The sequence below is a fragment of the Chiloscyllium punctatum genome, chromosome 3 (assembly GCF_047496795.1).
Source record: "Chiloscyllium punctatum isolate Juve2018m chromosome 3, sChiPun1.3, whole genome shotgun sequence".
Lineage (NCBI taxonomy): Eukaryota > Metazoa > Chordata > Chondrichthyes > Orectolobiformes > Hemiscylliidae > Chiloscyllium > Chiloscyllium punctatum.
The window spans coordinates 18,070,792-18,089,917 of NC_092741.1; the positions used below are offsets into that span (position 1 = coordinate 18,070,792).

Here is a 19,126-nt window from a genome sequence, read left to right on the forward strand (position 1 = left end):
CCTGGCAGTGCCCCTGGCAGTGCCTGTGGCAGTGTTCCTGGCAGTGTTCCTGACAGTGCCCCTGGCAGTGTTCCTGACAGTGTCTCCGGCAGTGCCCCTGACAGCGTCTCTGACAGTGTCTCTGCCAGTGTCTCTAGCAGTGTGCCTGGCAGTGTTCCTGACAGTGTCCCTGGCAGTGTCTCTGACAGTGTCTCTAGCAGTGTGCCTGGCAGTGTTCCTGACAGTGCCCCTGGCAGTGTGCCTGGCAGTGTTCCTGACAGTGCCCCTGGCAGTGTGCCTGGCAGTGCCCCTGGCAGTGCCCCTGGCAGTGTTCCTGACAGTGCCCCTGGCAGTGCCCCTGGCAGTGTGCCTGGCAGTGCCCCTGGCAGTGCCCCTGGCAGTGTTCCTGACAGTGCCTGTGGCAGTGCACCTGGCAGTGTTCCTGACAGTGCCTGTGACAGTGCCCCTGGCAGTGTTCCTGACAGTGCCCCTGGCAGTGCCCCTGGCAGTGTTCCTGACAGTGCCCCTGACAGTGCCCCTGGCAGTGTTCCTGACAGTGCCTGTGACAGTGCCCCTGGCAGTGTTCCTGACAGTGCCTGTGACAGTGCCCCTGGCAGTGTTCCTGACAGTGCCCCTGACAGTGCCCCTGGCAGTGCCCCTGGCAGTGTTCCTGACAGTGCCCCTGACAGTGCCCCTGGCAGTGTTCCTGACAGTGCCTGTGACAGTGCCCCTGGCAGTGTTCCTGACAGTGTCCCTGGCAGTGCCCCTGGCAGTGCCTGTGGCAGTGCCCCTGACAGTACAAACTGTCTGAATGGCTAATTTGGAATAGCACAGAACTTACTGCAGAAACTCAGCATCTGTGGGAAGGAAGCAGTGACTCTTTCTGAGAATTGGGCCTGAAATGTTCAAACTCTACTTCCTTCCCACAGATGCTGCCAGAGCTGGTGAATTTCCCCAGTAATTTCTGCCTTTGTTTCAGGTCTCCAGCATCCCACAGTTCCTTGTTTTATTTACGTTGGAATACCTGTCTGATGGAGGGAGGAGCTGAAGGCTGAGACTGTTTTAACAAAAAGGATATGAAATGATTTGGGCGTGTGTTCTTCTCCTGGTCTCTGTCGAGGTGGGGAGCTGGGTGGGGCTGTAACTCAGAGGGTACTGGGAGGTTGACAACAGGCTGCCTGACCTGTATCTTACTGAAGCACATTTGTTGAGGTAGTCGTTATGTTCCAGCAGACAAGTGTTGAAGCCACGGTCACCTATTGATGGTGTACTTTGCTGTCCAGAGGCTGGAAGAGCCATTTAAAAGGAGATGGAGTTGAATCTCGCAGTTGGCATGCAGCCACTATCTCCTGCAGACAATGAACAGGGTTGCTTATCGTGCCACTGTCGCAATCTGTTGCAACCCGATGTTGTCATTTGCCTTATTCCTTCTGAAGAAATTCAGGCGGCTGAAAGGTTTCTCTGTTTTCCTTCTGGCCTCTTGTGAAATTTGATCGGTCAGTCTGTCTAAGATCCACTCGTGGTCCTGTGGGTCATCTGGCCAGCGCATGTACTGCCTGTTCTGGATGTACGCCCTGATGGGCTGGTACTTCATCAACTGGTAATCAGGGAGCCTACCAACCACCAAGACAACCATCACGTCCCTCAGTTCATGGAACAGGCGACTCTGTGCGATATTGAAGGCCTCCACACACCAGCCGTCCTTCAGGAACTGCCTGGTCACAATGCAGACTGTTTTCTTACTGCTCCAGATGGCGTCACGTATGTTTGTAATATGATCCTCCCCAGGAATGAAGTCACGGTCTTCAAAGCACATTTGAAGCCTGCTCTTCTCATTGAACTGAGAGTCCAAGAACTGCAGAAGGGAATTCTTCACCCACTCAATGTCATTCCTGCTGAAACAGAGGTAGGCATCAAACCTGTAGTCCTTCCCTTCCCCATCTGCCCTCTGACCATTAATGATCTTGTTTGTTGTTCTCTTGTACCAGATGAAGAACAAACCTCTGCCGTGATTGTAGAGAAGAACACACGAGATGACAATCAGTAACATGGTCGTGAAGACGACAAAGAGAGTAAACTGAATTGCCTCTACCTTAGCATCTTCGTCACACCCATCAGTGTTCAGCTCAAGAAGAGGTACCCCTTGTAAGTTTTCTGGAGACACACAGTACATATCTGTTAATGGTTCTGCCAAGTCCACCTCAGTGCTATTTAACCATTCGATAAAGACCCTGAGACTACACTCGCAGATGAACTGGTTATCCCTCAAGTCCAAGTGACTCACAAAACTGAACACGTCTGGACTGGGTGAGACAAGGCGGTTTTTAGATAGGTCGAGAATTTCAAGAGAGCCGGGAAACAGGTCCTGACTGAGCTGGGACAGAGAGTTCGATGATAAGTTGAGTCTCTTCAGAGAATCCAAACCTTTAAAAATATCTTGGGGCAGCTGGGTGAGATAGTTTTGGTTGAGAAGAAGAACAGTTAGGTTATTCAGGTTATGGAACACTTCCCAGCACTGCTTCGATATCCAGACCAACTCGAGGAAGTTACTTGACAGGTCCAGGTGGATTAAGTGGTTGTTTTTTGGAATGATATCAGTCCGGCCAGGTGTGCACATCGAGATACGGTTTTCCCTCAACAAAAGATGCATCACAAAAGGAAGGTGCATTATCGTATAGAAAACATTGAGGTTGGTAAAGGCATTGTTCGAGAAATCAAGAAAGGTGCTCACGGAAACTGCCTCCAGGCCATAAACTGTTGTGAGTCGGTTCAGACCCACTAAGAAATAAGTCATTTTTGGGAGATAGTGGAAGCCAGAAATAACCGAGAGGGCATTGTCCCGAAGATTCAATGTCGTCAGCTGATCCAGTCCATGGAACGAATCGTGTTGAATAATTCCAATGTGGTTGTGTTGCAAATCAATTAAGGTGACATTCCTCAGACCTTCGAAGGTCGATGAGTAGATCTCCCCCAGTAGATTGAAGGAAAGGTTTAATTGGAGAAGGGAGTCAAGGCCAAAGAATGCGTTCTTTTCAATCTGATTGATCTTGTTGAAAGATAATGTAAGCAGCTGCAAGGAAGGTAAGTGTGAAAATACTTGGGTTACAAGTGTAAAGATGGACCCGTGGGACATATCCAGATTCAGGACCGAACTGTCACCGAGACCAACCAGTGTCTGCTTGTTTGGATCTTCTATGTTGTGAAAACCAAATGAACTACCAACGGTGGACAGATATTGCATCTTCAGGTGGATAATAAGTGTTCCTTTCATAGCTATAAACATCTTCTCCAGCTGCTGGACATTAAGGGCAATTCCTGAAATGTCCAATGTGTACAGCAATATGCCCTTGAAAGGATTGCCGCACTGCTTCCAATCAAAGCTTTCACTTTTGTACAAGAGTCTGTTTGAGGAGATGATGAATGTTTTAAAATACCTCGGTCGGACATTGTCCAGATCACCCTGACAAATCTGACGAATGTCATTTGCCTTAAAATGAACATTGCTCAAAGCGTTCAGGTTAGAAAATGTTGAATCTGGTCTGATTTGTTTTATATTGTTTCCATCAAGAATGAGAGTGTGCAGTGAGGTTAAATCTTTAAAATATCCATGTTGCAGGACTGAGTCAGTCAGACCGTTGTAATCAAGATAAAGGATTTCCAGTTTGTGAAGCCCAGCAAATGCCTCTATGTCCAGGTCTAATTCTTTATTTCCTCCCAGATCGAGGTAAATCAGATTGGGAAGATTGGTAAACGCTCTTGCTCCAACACGCATTGGCGGCTCTGTCTGTAATCCAATTAAGAGAATCTGTAGCTGAGCTAGTGACTGAGAAAATGATGTCTCTTCAATAAGCCTGATTCTGTTTTGGATTAAGTTGAGCTGGATGACATCTGTTGGCACTTGGGGGATCTCAGTAAAATTGCGATTCACACAGCTCAGGTTGTTCTGGTCCCTGGAGCAAGATTTGATGGAAGGTTTCAGAGCTGCAGTGAAAGCTACAAGGAGGCACAGAAACGAGAACAGCATGATGGTGTCCTATTAAAGAGAAAAGACAGATTATTGCTCAAGAAATCATCAACCATTCATCATAGATGGGATTACACATTACCACCTCTCAATAACCTTGGCTCTTCTGATCACAGAAACATAGATTCGATTACTTACAGTGTGGAAACAGGCCCTTCGGCCCAACAAGTCCACACCGACTCTCCAAAGAGCAACCCACCCAGACCCATTCCCTCTACATTTACCCCTTCACCTAACACTATGGGCAATTTAGGATGGCCAATTCACCTAACCTGCACATTTTTGGACTGTGGGAGGATGTTGCCAGGTATGGTAGGAAGATCGTATGAGGAAAGGCTGAGGCACTTGGGGCTGTTTTCATTGGAGAAAAGAAGGTTTAGGGGTGAGTTGATAGAGGTGTACAAGATGATTAGGGGTTTAGATAGGGTTAACCATGAGAACCTTTTTCCACATATGGAGTCAGCTATTACGAGGGGGCATAGCTTTAAATTAAGGGGTGGTAGGTATAGGACAGATGTTAGGGGTAGGTTCTTTACTCAGCGAGTCGTGAGTTCATGGAATGCCCTGCCAGTAGCAGTGGTGGACTCTCCCTCTTTATGGGCATTTAAATGGGCATTGGATAGGCATATGGAGGATAGTGGGCTAGGATTGGCACAACATCGAGGGCCAAAGGGCCTGTACTGTGCTGTATTCTTCTATGTTCTATGAAACTAGAGCACCCGGAGGAAACCCACGCAGACACGGGGAGAATATGCAAACTCCACACAGAGAGTCGCCTGAGGCGGGAATTGAACCCGGGTCTCTGGCGCTGTGAGGCAGCAACGCTAACCACTTTGCCACCGTGCCGCCCTTTATGACACCATTGGGATTGGTCATTTGGCTCTGTGAGCTAGCCCCCTGTTAGTCACCATTCCCTTGCTCCTTGGTCACCTTGTAAAATTTCCTTCCCAAGTCCAAACTCCCTTCTGGAGGTTATTATTGAATCTGTTTCAGCCAACCTTTGTAGCAGCGCATTCCAGATCACAACTCACTGAGGGGGAAACCATTTCCCCAGAGTTTCCGAAGAATGAGCGATGATCTGATTCAAGCCTCACGTTCTGTAGTGGGGGTTAACAGGGTCGTTGTGGAGAGATTGGTGCTGCTGCTCAGGGAATATTGAACACAAGGTCAAGAGAAGGAACCAACCAATTCAGACTGGTTGAGGAAACATTACTTGGAATTCTCTACCCCAGCTGTTTATGGGTTACTCCAGCAGTGAAAACATTTAAGACTGAGATCGGTAGATTTTTATAAGGTGGTGTTAACGTACACCAATGCTTCTATTTTAAATGGGGAAGTGGACTTGGGCTATTTGGCCAATTGCTCCTATTTCTTGTGTTCCTATATTCCCTCGGTGACCTCTCATTCTTTTGCCAATCTTTGTCTTCTGGTTAGTTCTGCACTCGCTCTCTAGTGCCTGGATATCTTTTATAAAGTGTGGATCACAGAATTCTACACAATACTACAGCAGAGGCTTGTTTGACAAAGATTGAAAACATAATTGAAAAGGAGGACCCTTAACCCCTCACTCCTGCTCTGCATTGTCTCACATCCTCGAATAAATCAGGCTGATAACAATGTTTTCCATGTCAGTTTTAGAATGTATAATTGGTTAAGCATTGGTTACCATTTCCACAAGACAGGTTCAACTGTTGTGTGTACAATTGTTTCTACACTGTAGGGAATCTAATCTAAACAGGGAAAGGCTTCAGAAATCTCAATCGCAAAGGGATTGTGGATTAAATGGCAGAGCAAACTCAATGGGCTGAATGGCCTAATTCTGTTCCTACATCACAGAACATAGAACATGACAGCACAGGATAGACCCTTCTGGCCTTGATGTTGCACCGACCTGTGGAACCAATCTGAAGCCCATCAAGCCCACACTATTCCATTTACATCCATATGTCTGGCCAATGACCATTTGAGTGCCCTCAAAGTTGGCGAGTCTCCTACTGTTGTAGGCAGTGCGTGCCACACCCCTACTACTCTCTGTACCTACCTCTGACATCTGTCCTATATCTATCACCCCTCAATTTAAAGCTATGTCCCCTCTTGCTCACCGTTACCATACTTGGAAAAAGGCTCTCCCTGTCCACCCTATCTAACCCTCTTTTATGTCTCTAACCATCTTTTATGTCTCTATTAAGTCACCTCTCAACCTTCTTCTCTCCAACGAAAATAGCCTCAAGTCCCTCAGCCTTTCCTCGTAAGACCTTCCTTCCATACCAGGCAACATCCCAATAAATCACCTCTAGACCCTTTCCAAAGCTTCCACATCCTTACTATAATGCGGTGACCAGAACTGCATGCAATACTAAGTGCGACCGCACCAGAGTTTTGTACAGCTGCAACATGACCTCTTGACACCAAAACTCAATCCCCGTACTAATAAAAGCTAATACACCGTATGCCTTCTTGACAACCCTATTAACCTGGGTGGCAACTTTCAGGGATCTGTGAACATGGACACCCAGATCTCTCTGCACATCTACTCTGCCAAGAAACTTGCCATTAGCCCAGTATTCTGCATTCCTGTTACTCCTTCCAAAGTGAATCACCTCACACTTTTCTGCATTAAGCTCCATTTTCCACCTCAGCCTAGCTCTGCAGCTTATCTATTTCCCTCTGTAACCTGCAACATCCTTCAGCATTATCCACAACTCCACCGACCTTAGTGTCATCCGCAAATTTATTAATCCATCCTTCTATGCCCTCATCTCTGTCATTTATAAAAATGACCAACTGCAGTGGCCCCAAAACAGATCCTTGTGGTACACCACCAGTAACTGAACTCCAGAATGAACATTTCCCATAAACCACCACCCTATGTCTTCTTTTAGCGAGCCAATTTCTGATCCAATCTGCCACATCACCTTCAATCCCATGCCTCCGTATTTTGTACAATAGTCTACGGTGGGGAACCTTATCAAACACCTTACTGAAGTCCACATACACCATATCAACCACTTTACCCTCATCCACCTCTTTGTTCACCTTCTCAAAGAACTCAATAAGGTTTATGAGGCAAGACCTTCCTTCACAAAACCATGTTGACTATCCCTAATTAACTTATTACTTTCTAGATGATTATAAATTGTATCTTTTATAACCTTTTCCAACACTTTACCCACAACTAAAGTAAGGCCCACTGGTCTATAATTACCAGGGTTGTCTCTACTCCCTTCCCTGAACAAGGAGACAACATTTGCTATCCTCCAGTCTTCAGGCACTATTCCTGTAGACAATAACGACACAAAGATCAAAGGCAATTCGACACATAACTTCCCACTACTGTCCTTGATTGACCCTAATCTTACTCTAGTTGTTCTTTTATTCCTGATATACCTTTGGAAAGCTTTAGGGTTTTCCTTAATCCTACCTGCCAATGACTTCTCATGTCCCCTCCTGACTCTTCTTAGCTCTCTCTTTAGGTCTTTCCTGGCTAACTTGTAACTATCAAGCACCCTGACTGAGCCTTCACATCTCATCTTAATATAAGCCATCTTCTTCCTCTTGACAGGTGAGTCAACGTCTTTACTCAACCATGGCTCCCTCACTGGACCTATTCCTCCCTGCCTGACAGGTACATACTTATCAAGGACACGCAGTAGCTGTTCCTTGAATAAGCTCCACATTTCATTTGTGCCCGTCCCCTGCAGTTTCCTTCCCTATCCTATGCATCCTAAATCTTGCCTCATCACATCATAAATGCCTCTCCCCCAGGAATAATTCTTGCCCTGCTGATTCCTTTCCATCTCTAAAGTAAACAGAACCGAATTGTGGTCACTACCACCAAAGTGCCCACCTACCTCCAAATCTAACACCTTGCCAAGTCCATTAGCCAGTACCAAATCCAATGTGGCCTCACCCCTTGTTGGCCTGTCTCCATACTGTGTCAGGAAACCCTCCTGCACACATTGGTCAAAAACTGACCCTTTTAAAGTACTCAAACTATAGTGTTCCCAGTCAACATTTAGAAAGTTAAAAACCCCCATAACAACTACCCTGTTACTCTCACTCCTATCCAGAATTATCTTTGCTATCCTTTCCTCTACATCTCTGGAATTATACAGCATAGTATCATAGAATCCCTACAGTGTGGAAATAGGCCATTTGGCCCAAGTCCACACCCACCCTCTGAAGAGTAACCCACCCAGAACCATTCCCTTACCATATTACTCCACATTTCCCCCTGACTAATACACTTTACTTGCATATAGCTTAACACTATGGGCAATTTAGCATAGCCAATTCACCTAACCTGCACATCTTTGGATATCTTGTGGTCTTACTTGCAATAGCTCCTCTTCCATCCTTCCATGGTGGGATTTGAACCCATGTCCCCATTACTCTCTGGGGCTCTAGCCCAGTTACATTACCACTATGTTACCCTCAATGGCTGCTTCCTTGCTTACGTTATTTAAGGACAGTAAGGGTAAAATCACCACAGTCTTCTCAGACCATAGGGCTGCTTTCCCATTACAGGGAGATGGTTGTTGGTGGGGTTTAACCTGAGGGTCACCAAACCCTTAGGCAAGGGAAGGATTGAGAAGGAGAGTCCTTTCCCGTGATGTAAGCCAGTGCAGGGTTTGAACTCTGCACATCCTAGCAGCTGTTCAGCTAACGGAGCTGGGACTGAGGCCTAACCAGACATCTCCTCACTGGAAATAGAGGTGTAATGAATTCTGAACCATGTAGGATGTGGTGTGGTGGTTTACCTTGTCCACAGCCTGCAGAAACCAGAGATCACAGTCTTCACTTCATGTGAGGGAGTCTCAAAACTGATCTGCAGAAACAATCATTATTAATGATTAATCACTGGGATAAACTCACTCAGGCACAGATCCAGAACCACGTGAAATACTTTAATGCTACCCTCAATGGCTGCTTCCTTGCTTATTTAAGGACAGTCAGGGTTGAATCCCAATAAGAATAAAAACGCTGAGAAATGAAGAGAAGCAAAAGCCAAGTTTTCACTGCTGGGATTCACTTTCTGCTTTCAAATTATTAACCAAAAGAGAATATTGTACACTAAATGAACCTGTGAGAGTAGTTTAGTAACATCACAGTTATAGATAATATGTTTGATTGAAGGACCAGGTTTAATGGCTAAAACTATTATTGGTTTAAAGTAACTGAGCTGAGCTGATAAATTGTCTCAATGTGCAATTAGAAATTTTTGTAAAACTCCATAACTAAAAAACTGTCTTAATTCTACACAACTTAATCGAAAGTTTGTTTTAAAGATTTCTGACAAAATAATATCAAAAAACAGTCAAAGTGTGTGATCATTCACAGTTAGGTCTGTTGTATTTTTGACGCTTCCTCTATTTTTACATCAATTCAATTCACGTATTTTCTTGAAATAGGGTGGCACAGTGGGTCAGTGGTTAGCACTGCTGCCTCACAGCACCAGGGTCCCAGGTTCGGTTCCAGCCTCGGGTGACTGTCTGTGTGGAGTTTGCACATTCTCCCCGTGTCTGCCTGGGTTTCCTCCGGGTGCTCCGGTTTCCTCCCACAGTCCAAAAGATGTGCAGGTCAGGTGAATTGGCCATGCTAAATTGCCCGTCGTGTTATGGTGTATTAGTCAGAGAAAAATGGGACTGGGTGGGTTACTCTTCAGAGGGTTGGTGTGGACTTGTTGGACCGAAGGGTCTGTTTCCACACTGTGGGGAATCTAATCTAATCTGAATCGTCCCAAGGATGCAAGTCTTCAGTTATGAACAGAGACTGATTCCTGGGTTTGGCAGGACTGACATATCAGTTAGGACAATATTCACTGGAGTTTTGAAGAATGAGGAGGATCACTCAGAATCCTATAAAATCCTACCGAGACTGACCAGGGTAGATACAGGAAGGTTGTTTCCAATGACAGGGGAGTCTAGAACCAGGGGTCACCGAGAGGAGGGGAAACTGTTTCCCCCAGGGAGTGGGGAGGCTGAAACTCTCTGCCCCAGAAAGCAGTTGAAAACTTTTTCAAGAAGGAGTCAGATATTGTTCTTAGGGATAAAGGGATCAAAAGGATATGGGGAGAAAGTGGCGACAGGGGACTGAGTTGGATCATCAGCTATGATCGTATTGAATGGCAGAGCCCTGAAAGGGCCGAATGGCCTACTCTTGCTCCTCTTTCTAAAGTTCTGTAATCGGGGACAGAGATTTACGGTGACTGGCAAAAATCCAGGGATCTTGCAAGATAAGACTTTTTTTTAACAGCAGGCGAAGAGGAATTGAAACACACTGCCTGAAAGTGTGGAGTTAATAACCTTTCAACAGGAATTGAATAAATGCCTGGACGGAGAGATTTTAGGGCCTTTTGGGGAAAGGCAGTCGGATGGATTGAATTGAATAATTGATGGAATGAACTGACAGAGGTGTGTGGGATGAGACGGTGCTGTATCATTCTGATTGTTATGGTGTGTAACTAGAAGAATGGGAGAAGGTGAATCAAATGGCCTTTTCTTGTTGAGTAACTGTTCTGTACATAAACCTCCCCTCCCCACCCCCCTCCCCCCCCCCCACCCCCCAGGCCAGATTATCCAGCAGTATCGAATCAATCAAACATTGACATCACTATTTTATCCAGGTACCAACAGAGAGCCCTGTCCACAGACCATTCAAAACCCATCAGATTACCCAGCGTCCCTCAGCTCACTGGGTCACAACAGAGCTCTCTGGTGGGTTGTCAGTTTGTCCCTGACCTGGTACCTGGAACCTGTCTGGAGAGGTTTGGGTTGTTTTTCTGCTGTACCCCTTTGACAACTTGGTCATCTTGTTGCTGGTCGCTATCACTTAGCATCACAACAATCATCATCATCCAAGTGTTCTTCCTCAGTCTCTTCGTGAAGAATTGGTGAGAGGGCTGGATATTGGTTAGAGCCGCTGTTTCCCAAAGTAGCTCCAACTCAGTAATGACTTCACATGATCCAGGCTGGTGGGGTATTTGAGAAACCCTTGTTTGTTCCTCAGTGTTTGGATTCAGATCTCAGACTATCTGTCTAGTTTACAGTTTGATAGTTCTCCAGTTCCTCAATCGTCATGTATCTCTTTAATTTATAATGGACCAGGGCAGACCCCCTTAAAACATTTCAAGAAAGTCGCCCAGACCCTAACTTTGTGAGTTGTTTTAAACAGGGGGAGAGTGGATATTCCAGGAGGGATGCAGCTGGTCCAACCACTTAGTTTGAAATAAAATAGAATTTATTTACAAGATTACCGAATGAAACACAGAACAGGATATAGAATAACTTAACCTATTCGAAAAGCCAACTGACCATCCCAACGTAACGTTGCTGTTCCAAATACTTGCAATATTCGCCATAAACACCCCTTGGTACCAAAGGTAAAATCAAATCCAGGGTTTTGCAGAAGACAGAGAGATGACAGAGAGATTCAGCTTGGAACACCTTCCTCCATGGAGCTGTTTCTTGGACCAGCAGACTCAAAAACTCACTGACTGCTTTCTCTGAACAGCCAGACTACAAAAACCAAACCAAACCAAACTAAACCAAACCAAACCAGCCAGACCAGACCAGACCAGAGTAAAGCTGAGCTGGGAGAACTGGACTCTCCTCGTTCATTGCAGCAGTTGTTTTTAAACTTGTAAGCCGTTGAACCGAGGCAGTGTCTGTCAGCTATAATCAAATGGGCCCTAAAACCTCCAAACCTAGAACTTTCCGAATCATTGCTTTTATAAACTCTCTGAAAAAAAAAAGCCAAGGACAACCTAACCTTGTTAAAGGAGCAGCATCATCACAAATTGACCTCTGTCTTTGAGGAAGAGTGTCCCATGTTTCCGAAAGGCTCGATAATTGGCCAAGGCCTTCCGAATATAAAATCAATCGGGGGATGTTAATGCCTTTCCCATTGACATTACATGAAAATGTAGCCATATGGGGCAAAAGCCTAGTTTTGCTGGGCAGCGGTTCGTGCTGATGGTTTTGATGGTATGTACCATGTACTCTGTGAGACACTGAAAACATGACAGCAATGGTCATGCTTATTATGTTGCTAAGTCATTGAATGCTGGGAAATGTGGAGGAGTAAATTTCCCCATGTGTCTATTCAATGGAGTGAATGTGTCCAGTGCTGATTCTGTCGAAGGAGTGGAAGGAACAGTGTGTGGATGTAGAGGGTCCCTTTGCTGCTGAGGTTGATATATTTGGCATCTCTCACATATGATCATCAATCATTGGATATCCTGATTCATCCCAGCCAGTCTACAGACTCCCCTGCAGCTGTCCTGTGAATTCAATACCCATGTGTCCCTGGTGTAACGTAGTATTTTGATATGGACTTATCAGCCATTGAAATGGCTTGCTGTAATACACAGAGTTCATCCTTGTATAAAATGAGCCAATGTTCTCAGGGTCTTCCTTGTTACTGTCAGCCCATCACTGGATAATAGTCTTTACCAGTTTTTGTGGTTGCTCAACTTAAGCAGTTACCCATTGCAACTGTTCACACAGGCTCTGGCCAAAGTAACAGATTAACCTCGAGAACATGTCTAACACTGCAGTCTGGAGCATCAGGTGTGGCTCAAAAGGAACATTGTGGTCTTTGTGAGGGGGTGGGGAATCTGTTTGGTGTATCAGATTGGATTTTCCTCACTTCAAAGTCCCCTGTTTGGATATTGTTGACTGTGGCGTGGTGTGAATCTCACCAATCATCAAGCACATGCTATTTATTAATCAATGTTACAGCTCCAGGTCACCTTGTACTGTTGACGCGGTTTGTGAGGTTAACAAAATAGAAAGCTGGATCATCTTCTGACATTTGTCTTTCTCCTGGTTCACTCTGAACTCTATCCAGTGCCTCATCTTAACACCCTCTGTGTTGTCAGTGTTGTTTTTTGAGTGGCATGTTTTTCTGGGGTCAGGCTTGGCCTTTGGGACCAGGCTTCCATGGACCATTATCACCATGGACAGTCCAGAATCAGGAGAAGCTCTGATGGTAAACCACATCTTGTGGCAGACTCTGCCAGTTTCGTTCACCTCACTCACCACAGCATCAATGTAAGCTGCAATTAAAGCGTGTGATTGTCTTCCACCTACCCTAGGGCTCCATATTTGTGTCAGTCCTCAGTAACAGACCAATAATATCTATCTCTTCTTGCCGTACAGATCCTCCTGAATGTGTTGAACTGTTGGAGAGCTGATAATTAATCCGATGAGCCTCCCTGACACTTCCTGTTTGGGGAAAGCCACTCTTCACTATAATACCTTAAACAAGATGGTTCTTTGACTCTCAGGATTGCTCTCTGTTTGACACGAGGCTGTTGATCCTGAAGTCATTTCTTTCCTTGAGCTGATTGTGAAGAACCTTCCAGATCTCAGTCTTAAGTCATTTATTCTGAGACTGCGCCCTCTCGTCCTCTCGCATGATGGGGAAGACCTGCTCAGCATTTGCCCTGTCCAGCCCCTGAAGAATCTGATAGAGACTTTACAAACTGATGCTGTTGAACAGTGGGAGAGACACAGACTGTGAGGTAAAAACAATGACTGCAGATGCTGGAAAGCAAATACTGGATTAGTGGTGCTGGAAGAGCACAGCAGTTCAGGCAGCATCCAAGGAGCAGCGAAATCGACGTTTCGGGCAAAAGCCCCTTCAATCAGGAATAAGAGACAGACTGTTCTTCATCCAAATTCTCCAATGGTTGGTGTTGACCAGTTGGTGGTCAAATAGTTTTTAAAATATTTACCATCACGATTATGAAGTCTGGTTTACAGAGGGCCGCCATTGGTAACAGTGGGGTGAACCAGGAGCTAAGAGGGGGTTTTACCTGACAGAGAATTGTTTATGTTATATCTAATAATGTAAGACACTGGCGTGGATACTGAACTATAGAAGGTTATCACGCACAAACATTACCTTCTTCAAATACACTGGGACAGGACAAGGATATACATTTACAACAGAGGGGCTTTCTTCTGTAGAGTGTCATTATCCAGGTCATCACAGGATAAGGTGGAGTCTGAGACTGAAAACACTCAAGTGACATGGCAAAAACAGTGGTGACATCATGAACATGTCTCTTATTGGGATACAGACCAAAAGGCACTGGGACCGAACACAACAGCTACATTTCAACACAGTACAGAGAGGTCACATCTGTACGACAAACATAAAGATTCTCACGGCATTGTGGAATATCAGTATCAGTGAGGGTCCCAATGTGAGGGGAGTGTGGTATCAGTGAGTGTCCCAGTGTGAGGGGAGTGTGGTATCAGTGAGGGTCCCAGTGTGAGGGGAGTGTGGTATCAGTGAGGGTCCCAGTGTGAGGGGAGTGTGGTATCAGTGAGGGTCCCAGTGTGAGGGGAGTGCAGTATCAGTGAGGGTCTCAGTGTGAGGGGAGTGCAGTATCAGTGAGGGTCCCAATGGGAGGGGAGTGTGGTATCAGTGAGTGTCCCAGTGTGAGGGGAGTGTGGTATCAGTGAGGGTCCCAGTGTGAGGGGAGTGTGGTATCAGTGAGGGTCCCAGTGTGAGGGGAGTGTGGTATCAGTGAGGGTCTCAGTGTGAGGGGAGTGTGGTATCAGTGAGGGTCCCAATGTGAGGGGAATGCAGTAACAGTGAGGGTCCCTGTGTGAGGGGAGTGTGGTATCAGTGAACGTTCCAGTGTGAGGGGAGTGTGGTATCAGTGAGGGTCCCAGTGTGAGGGGAGTGTGGTATCAGTGAGGGTCCCAGTGTGAGGGGAGTGCAGTATCAGTGAGGGTCCCAGTGTGAGGGGAGTGCAGTATCAGTGAGGGTCCCAGTGTGAGGGGAGTGTGGTATCAGTGAGGGTCCCAGTGTGAGGGAAGTGCGGTAACAGTGAGGGTCCCAGTTTGAGGGGAGTGTGGTATCAGTGAGGGTCCCAGTGTGAGGGGAGCGCAGTATCAGTGAGGGTCCCAGTGTGAGGGGAGTGTGGTATCAGTGAGGGTCTCAGTGTGAGGGGAGTGTGGTATCAGTGAGGGTCCCAGTGTGAGGGGAGTGTGGTATCAGTGAGGGTCCCAGTGTGAGGGGAGTGTGGTATCAGTGAGGGTCCCAATGTGAGGGGAGTGTGGTATCAGTGAGGGTCCCAGTGTCAGGGGAGCGTGGTATCAGTGAGGGTCCCAGTGTGAGGGGAGTGTGGTATCAGTGAGGGTCTCAGTGTGAGGGGAGTGCGGTAACAGTGAGGGTCCCAGTGTGAGGGGAGTGCAGTATCAGTGAGGGTCCCAGTGTGAGTGGAGTGTGGTATCAGTGAGGGTCCCAGTGTGAGGGGAGTGCAGTATCAGTGAGGGTCTCAGTGTGAGGGGAGTGTGGTATCAGTGAGGGTCCCAGTGTGAGGGGAGTGCAGTATCAGTGAGGGTCCCAGTGTGAGGGGAGTGTGGTATCAGTGAGGGTCCCAGTGTGAGGGGAGTGTGGTATCAGTGAGGGTCCCAGTGTGAGGGGAGAGATAGGAGCTCTGTCCTAGACAATGTTTGATGTTTGCTGTCGCGATCATAGTTTCTCGGTGGGCGATAATGATCCTGATTGGACTGTGGGAGTGGAATGCTCCTGTCTCCGTGATCTGGCTCATGTCTCTAGTATCTGTGAACCTTTACTGTTTGTTTCTGATGTTTGTGTATTTGTGTTCACTCGCTGTTTCCCTCAAATTTGTTTGGTTTCGGTGGAATTTGTCCACGTGTCCCACCCTCCTCTCGTTCCAAGGAGTGAAGTTTCTATTTTAAACTGTCCTCAGCTGGAGTACAATAATCTGATTGTTCTGGGAACACACCGTCATCAAGTGACGGTTTTTGCCCTGAGGACTAAACCAATTTGCCAACGCAGCTGAATCAGTCAATGCTGCACCTCCCTGTGAGAGCAGGTGAACGGGGTTGAAATATTTCTCTAACTTCCTCCTTGACTAGTCTATGTATGATATTCATGATTTGGATTCAGAGTCCATGTTCCATGAATCAGCCAATAAATCCATTCTCTTTTCTTACTCTGTCAGATGTGACATGGTAGGAATGGCAAAACATGGTATTCCAACCCAGTGACATAAACCAACTGATTCACCAATGCCCTTTCCGGGGGGAAAGCTGCTGTTCTGGCCTGGCCTGGTTGACACATGAGCCTGGACCCACAGCAATGTGGCTGGCTCTTAACTACCCTCTGAGTTACTAGGGACGGGCAACTTGCCCACATCCTGAGAATGGATATCAGTGTTCCAATTTACACACCATCCTGACTTGGATCGAGTCAGAGATGTACAGCACAGACCCTTTGGTCTAACTCGTCCATGCTGACCAGATATCCTAAGCTAATCTAGTCCCATTTGCCAGCCCTTAGCCAATATCCCTTCAAACCCTTCCTATTCATATACTCACCCAAATGCATCTTAAATGTTGCAATTGTACCACATCCTCTGGCAGCTCATTCCACACACACACCACCCTCTGCGTGAAAACGTTTCCACTTAGATCCCTTTTAATTTTTTTTTCTTCTCACTGTAAACCCTAGTTTTGGACTCCCCTCCCCTGGGAAAAGGGTTTGTCTATTTATCGAATCCATGCCCCTCATGATTTTGTAAACAGAATTGAAAAGCTTAACATATAAAGAACATTTGAGGACTCTGGGTTTACACTCGATGGAGTTGAGAAGGATGGGGGTGTATCTAATTGAAATATACAGAATACTGAATGGACTGGATAGAGTGGGTGTTGGGAAGATGTTTCCGTTGGTGGGAGAGACTAGGACCCAAGGCCACAGCCTTAGAGTAAAGGGAGAACTTTTTAGAATGGAGGTATGGAGAGACTTCTTCAGCCAGAGAGTGGGGAATCGATGGAATTCACAGCTCCAGAAGGCTGTGGAGGTCAGGTCATTGAGTATATTTAAGACAGAGATAGGTAGGTTCTTGAGGGGACCAAGGGTTCCAGGGAAAAAGCAGGAGAATGGGGGGTGAGAAACTTATCAGCCATGATTGAATGGTGGGGCAGACTCGATGGGCTGAATGGCCTAATTTCTGCTCCTATGTCTTGTGGTCTGATCTGTAAGGTCGCCCCTCAGCCTCTGGGAAAACAGCCCCAGCCTGTTGAGCCTCTCCTTATAACTCAAACTCTCCAATAATGGCAACATCCTCATAAATCTTTTCTGAACCCTTTCAAGTTTCACAACATCTTTCCCAAAAGAGGGAGACCAGAATTGAACGCATGTTTCCTCTCTATTCCTGGATCAAAATCAAAATTTCGAACAGCACTGAGGATGTACCTCCACCGCTCAAACTGCAATGGTTTAACAACGCAGCTCCACACCACCTTCTCAAGACGGGGGGAGATTGTCCTGCCATTTTCACGTGACGTCTTTGAGAAGATCTGGCTGGCTCTCTCCCTCTCTCTCTCTCTCTCTGACTGGCTGGCTGACGATTTGTGGAAGCAAGTCTTTAGTAATACACAATCAAGGTTCTACCCTCCAGCGAAGTACTCGGTGCAAGTTGCTATTCTTGCTTCTTTCTCTCTGCATCATCATTGGCAAAGCTTCCTCTGTACATGCTCAACAGTTAACCCTTTTTGCTGCATTTTCCAGCAATGCCCACATCCTGCAGATGAATCTCATCACCACTAGAGGTCGGCCACGTTCCAGTGGAGGAAAATGAGAGACTGAGTTACGGACAGAGCAGCAGCATAGCATTACAAACTCCACATGAGAGGGTCTGCTTAACTAACATTAAAAACACATGCTGAGGATTTATCTAAGCCAAGGCTCTGACTGGAACTGTCTAAACAGGCTGGCTTTGAATCAGACTCCGATTTCTCTGCCCTGCTCTGACCAGGTGATGTTTTCCTTCCTACTCAATATCGCGAGTTGAGCTGCACACTTTGCTGAGATACCTGAGGGTGAAAACTGCACCTTTCTGCATTAAGCCACACCCTGTGTGTGCTGCCCCCTGAACTCTGTAGGAAAACATGGAACTGACTCAAAGCACTCAGGAATGAGGAGAAAATTAGCGAAAGGTGAAATGAAGGAGACAGTGAGGACTGCAGATGCTGTCAATCCGAGTTGAAGAGTGTGGGGCTGGGAAAGCATAGCTGGCCAGGCAGCACCTCGAGACTGATGACTAAACTTAGCGATCTCAGACTAAGCCCCACTCTCTGCAACTGGATCCTCAGTTTCCTGACCCACAGGCCACAGTCAGTGAAGATTGGGGACAATATTTTATCCTCACTAACACTCAACACCCGAGCCCCCCAAGGGGTGTGCATGCAGCCCCCTACTGTACTCGCTGTATACCCATGACTGCGTCACCAAATACCAGACTAATGCCATTCACAAGTTCACCGATGACACCACTATAATCAGTTGTATCTCAGATGGCGACGTAACAGACTACAGACGGGAGATGAAAGATCTGGAAAATGGTGCACTCAGAATAACCTAGCCCTCAATGCTGGCAAAACCAAGGAACTCATTATTGACTTTCGGTGGGATGATACTCATGCCCCCCTACACATTAACATCACAGAGGTGGAATGAGTGGAGGTTGTCAAGCTCCTGGGAGTGGTCATCAACAACAAGCTTTCTTGGTCTCTTCATGTGGACGCACTGGTTACAAAGGCCCAACAACATCTCTTCTTCCTCGGGCAGCTGAGGAAAGGTGAATACCCTTGCCAACTTTTATAGGTGCACCATCGAGAGCATTCTGTCTGGCTGTATCACTCCCTGGTATGGCAACTGTACCATTCAAGATCGGAGACGGTTACAGAGAGTGGTGAACTCGGCCCAGACAATCACAAAGGCCAACCTCCCATCTATAGAATCCATCTACCAGGCCCGCTGTCAAGAAAAGGCCACTAGCATTCTCAAAGATCCATCCCACCCTGGCAAGGTTTTTCTACAGCCTCTACCATCGGGGAGAAGGTACAGAAGCCTGAACACATGCACCAGCCGGTTCCGAATCAGTTTCTACCCTACTGTTGTTCGAATACTGAATGGACTCTCAAACTCTTAACGTACCTGTGTTTTTGTTTTGCTGCTGTTTACCTATTATTTATTGATCTATGCCACTCAACTCTGTGATCTGTCTGTATTGCTCGCAAGACAAAGTTTTCCACTGTGCCTCGGTACATGTGACAATAAATTCAATTCAAT

General features: G+C 46.5%; 1 protein-coding gene across 3 annotated transcripts in view; it reads right to left on the reverse strand.

Annotated features, from left to right (window-relative positions):
* Positions 1-814: 814 nt before the first annotated feature.
* Positions 815-19,126, reverse strand: part of LOC140456405 (toll-like receptor 5) — a 30,925-nt gene continuing 12,613 nt past the window's right edge. For all 3 annotated transcript variants that reach the window (XM_072550735.1, XM_072550734.1, XM_072550733.1), the window contains 2 exons: positions 8,764-8,831; positions 815-4,012 (listed from right to left, as the gene is read on the reverse strand). In XM_072550735.1, the coding sequence (XP_072406836.1) occupies positions 1,352-4,003 (2,652 nt within the window). In that variant the 5' untranslated portion in view covers positions 4,004-4,012; positions 8,764-8,831 and the 3' untranslated portion in view covers positions 815-1,351. The remainder of the gene's footprint in view (positions 4,013-8,763; positions 8,832-19,126) is intronic.